This window comes from Meleagris gallopavo, chromosome 11 (genome assembly GCF_000146605.3).
Source record: "Meleagris gallopavo isolate NT-WF06-2002-E0010 breed Aviagen turkey brand Nicholas breeding stock chromosome 11, Turkey_5.1, whole genome shotgun sequence".
Taxonomy (NCBI): domain Eukaryota; kingdom Metazoa; phylum Chordata; class Aves; order Galliformes; family Phasianidae; genus Meleagris; species Meleagris gallopavo.
This window is the reverse complement of record NC_015021.2, coordinates 11,065,090-11,068,915: the sequence shown is the minus strand read 5'-3', so window position 1 is coordinate 11,068,915 and position 3,826 is coordinate 11,065,090. Positions and strand designations below refer to the sequence as shown.

Genomic DNA, 3,826 nt, shown 5'->3' with positions numbered 1-3,826 from the left:
AGTTCCAAAAAAAAATTTTTTTTTTATATTTGTAACCCCAGTTTCAGTTGAGATAAATACATTACGTGTGAATATTCAGATGGAATATGTAGAGTTGCAATTAGACATTCAAATCAAAGAAAAAATTTGTCATGTCTTTTTCCCAGACTTCCATAAGCCCTCTCTTACCACAGGGAAATAAGTGAAATATCCCTTGATTCACAACAAGGTCATTGTTTTTTGGCAGTATGAACACTTCTGAATGATTATTGCCAAGGATAAAGCACAGGAAGACGAATATTTCACCAAAAATCTCTGATGAACACTGGGAGAGCTCCCTGGGAAGGGCAACCGTGGGGCCAGCCTGAGGCATTAGTTCCACAAGAAGATCAAACATCCCACTAGCTTTATGTCTTTGCTGCTCTGTTTTTTAAGTTTTAATTAAAAAAATAAGTAAGTTTTGTTTCATATATATATTAACTGTAATATACATTTTATCTGCAGGCCAAGACAATTCCCATTCAATCAACACAGCCCAAACAAGCCAAAAGGTTGGACAGCTGTGCTGTACGTACAGATAGACATCCTTACCCATACCACCTTGCTCTTCACAGCGGGGACGGCTCCCTGTTGATCCCATTTTTGGTCCCACTTGCTTTGGGCTGGCTATGCAAGCAGCATCAGGCGCTGCCCCGCAGTGTAGGAATGGCTGTGCACAGCACCTGCAGCAGGGACAAGGCTCTGGACAGCGGCTGGAAACCTTCGCTGGGGCAGTCCCAGTCTCCTCCTGGGATGGAGCAACCAGGTCTATTACATCACATCACCCCCAGGCTTCCTTACACGAGGCACTCACAGAGTGCCAATTCCCTGCCCCCCCCGGCTCCTAGCATTTCCAGTGAAATCACTTTATAGCCCAATTTCCCATAGCAGGCAATTACACAGCAATGACTGCAGCCAGGTAAACCCCAGGTGTGTTCATAACACTACTTGTCATTTTGACACCCTGCATTACAGCACCGTTCCCCCTCAGTAACTGCATCCAGACACATTTGCACTTTCTTCAGCATCAGCACTTCTTCTCTGGGTGCTTCAGCCAGGCGCGTGTAGGCAGTGCTGTGCAGGCAGTGCTGTGCAGGCAGTGCTGTGCAGGAGGTGTAACCACAGCCTGCTGTCCCTCACTTGCAGGGCACTGCTTCCCACATACGGCTGAGTTTCTGGATGAGAGGAGCAGGTGCTGTGGAAAGTCCAGAAATTTTGGGATGATGCCTGGCTGACCGCAGGGACGGGGAGGTGGGGGCTGCCTATAACAGCAATCTGCCTAATTCCCCATCCTCAGCCTTCCTGGAGTGGTCACCGTGATGCTGGGTGTCCTTCACCGTTAGTGGTGGCTGACACCACGCCACGTGGCCTTGTACAGAAATGAGCGGGGAGCCTGATGAGCTTCCAGCAACCAGGGTGTGTATTAAAGGGAAGAGTCAGGGCTGGCTGCAGAGCTGCAGCAGCATGGCCGGGCTGGGGCTGGACAGAGACCTGCGGCACCTGCTGAAACTGCACCGCACAGAGATCGCCATGGCGGTGGATGATGTCTTCCCGCTGCTGCACGGCCTCGCTGACCACGACATCGTCCCTGAGCACATCTTCAAGGTGAGGCCGTGTGGGGGGTCCCGGCCACATTGTGAGGACCGGGGCCGGCTGGTGGCACTCACGTGTGCATCTATGGCTGTTGGTGTCATCGGCAGGAGACGCTGAGCCAGACAGAGCGAGAGGGCTCCCACCGCGCGTTCCACGCACTGCTCACCTGGCTGCTGGGCCGCGATGCTGCCGCTGTCCGTGACTTCTGGGCTGTCCTCTTCAAGGACTACAACCTGGAGCGCTACACCCGGCTCCGGCCTCTCCACAGCACCTTCCCCGCAGGTAGGAGGCCAGACAGAAGGGTCAGCACCCTTGGGGGCTGCACACGAGCAGTGGCCTGACCGAGCTCCTCTCTGTCCCCATTGCAGAGGTGGAGCTTGGGCAGCAGTGCAGCAGCAGATGCCCATCCCCCAACTCCATGGGACCAACCCCACACAGACCCCAAGGCAAGAGAAAAGCTGAGGAGTGGGACGGGGCCCAGGTGGCACAACCCTCACCACGGCACACTGCCAGCCCTGGTATGGAGGCCTAGCGTGGGGTGTATGTGGGAAACAGATGTAGGGGAGCACTTGTGGTGTCACCTGCGGTGACAGCCCCCCAAAACTACTAGGGCTCCTGGCAAAGGCAAAGACTGTGAAGAAGCCAGAGAGTGCGGACACTGCACGCACATCCCGTACCAGTGGTGAGTGCCAACCTCCTGGCACCTGGGGGGACAAATTTCTCCCCAGAGTAATCCCAGTTGTGTGGTGACAATCTGGGTGAGGCCACTAGAGCCCCGGAGCCGTCAGGCTGGGCAGAGGAGTGGGCTGGGCAAACCAGGGGCAGCAACGGGTCAGTGTTTGCCTGTGCACCTCTTGGGGCCATAGTAGAAACCTAGTGTCTGGCTGAGCACCCCTGCCCACAGGCTTCCAGGCTGCCTCAGTGCAGAGGGGGGTCATGGTGCCAGTCAGTGTGGTGCCTGTCACCTGTGGGGCTATCGAGGGAAAACCTGTCCTTATCAGACAAGAGCAGAAGCTGGGTAAGTGCAGGCACGGGGCAGCCCCAAGACTGCCAAAAACTAAGTTTCAGCCCCCAGATCAGAAGCACCCCTCCTTGGGAAGGTCCCCAGAGATGGACAAGGGTGACAGAGATGGTACATGCTGGAGCAGCGCTCTGCTCTCTTCCAGGCAGTGCCAAGGCAGGCAGCAGAGCTAGGGATGAGCTCTGCGTACCAGCTGCTGGTGAGGAGCTGGGGGCCAGGAGCAGGAGCCGCAGCCTGAAGCCTACTTCTCGACCAAGAGCACTCCAAAGTGTACGATCCCCACTCACCAACACACACACGTACAGCTGCACAAACCCTCACAACAGCAGGGTCCTTCCCTTTCCAGCAGATGGGTCCCCAAAGAACCTTGTTTCACAGAGCGGAGAGATGTGTGTGACCGCCCAGGGCCATCTGCCAGCAGTACCTGTGCACAGCCAGGACCCAGCACCCTACCAGGTGATCCCAAAAGACAAAGTGATGCTACCAGTTGTTCCTGCTATATCCCTCTCGACTGGCCTTCTGCCATCAGTCTGCGGCTTGGCTGCCCCATCGTCACTGCCCTACAACAGCCTGGGAGCACCAGATCCCTGCCCCAAATACAGCCCATGGATCCATTTTGTGATGGGAGGGGAGGGGACAGGAGGTGCCGGATCCCGATGGCGAATCCCTGTATGCCCATGGTAGGACAACGAGGATGAGTGTGCCGTGTGCGGAGACGGCGGAGAGCTGATCTGCTGCGATGGCTGTCCCAGGGCCTTCCACCTCCCATGCCTGGTACCCCCGCTGCCTCGTGTCCCGAGGTGAGCCCCGCGTCGGGATGGGGCTCCGCCGTGCCTCATGGCCCCGCCGCCCCTCACAGCCGTGCTGGGGTTGTGCAGTGGGACGTGGCAATGCAGCTCGTGTGTGGCCGAGCTGGGCCGGCTGCGGGAGGCAGACACGGCTGCGGAGCAGCTCCCTGCGGTCCCAGACAAGGAGGAGCACGGTGCCCAGCCGGGAGGAAGCCACTGGAGCACCTGTGTCCGCTGTTTCTTCAAGATCTCCGCACCCCAACGCTGCCCCACGCGTGATGGAGACCCCGGGTGAGTCCCCTCCGCCTCGCCCCCACGTCACAGCCCAAGCCTCTCCATTCCTTCCTGCCGCTCGGAGCGCTCGCAAATACCTCGTTGGCTTGCAGAGGGCTGTGGCTTTGCGGCT

The 3,826-nt window shown here is 57.1% G+C and overlaps 1 protein-coding gene across 1 annotated transcript; it reads left to right on the top strand.

Annotated features, from left to right (window-relative positions):
- Positions 1-1,482: 1,482 nt before the first annotated feature.
- Positions 1,483-3,819, top strand: AIRE (autoimmune regulator). The gene is made up of 8 exons (XM_031555080.1): positions 1,483-1,623; positions 1,719-1,893; positions 1,980-2,129; positions 2,222-2,293; positions 2,778-2,831; positions 2,979-3,088; positions 3,317-3,432; positions 3,511-3,819. Exons 1-8 carry the CDS (start codon positions 1,483-1,485, stop codon positions 3,713-3,715), a joined length of 1,023 nt encoding a protein of 340 aa, XP_031410940.1. The 3' UTR covers positions 3,716-3,819.
- Positions 3,820-3,826: the final 7 nt, after the last annotated feature.

Coding starts and splice junctions, on each gene's coding strand:
- AIRE (XM_031555080.1), top strand. CDS start 1,483: ATGGCCGGGCTGGGGCTGGACAGAGACCTGCGGCACCTGCTGAAACTG. Junction 2,294..2,777: donor ACGCACATCCCGTACCAGTG/GTGAGTGCCAAC, acceptor GCTCTCTTCCAG/GCAGTGCCAAGGCAGGCAGC. Junction 3,433..3,510: donor CCGCTGCCTCGTGTCCCGAG/GTGAGCCCCGCG, acceptor GGGGTTGTGCAG/TGGGACGTGGCAATGCAGCT.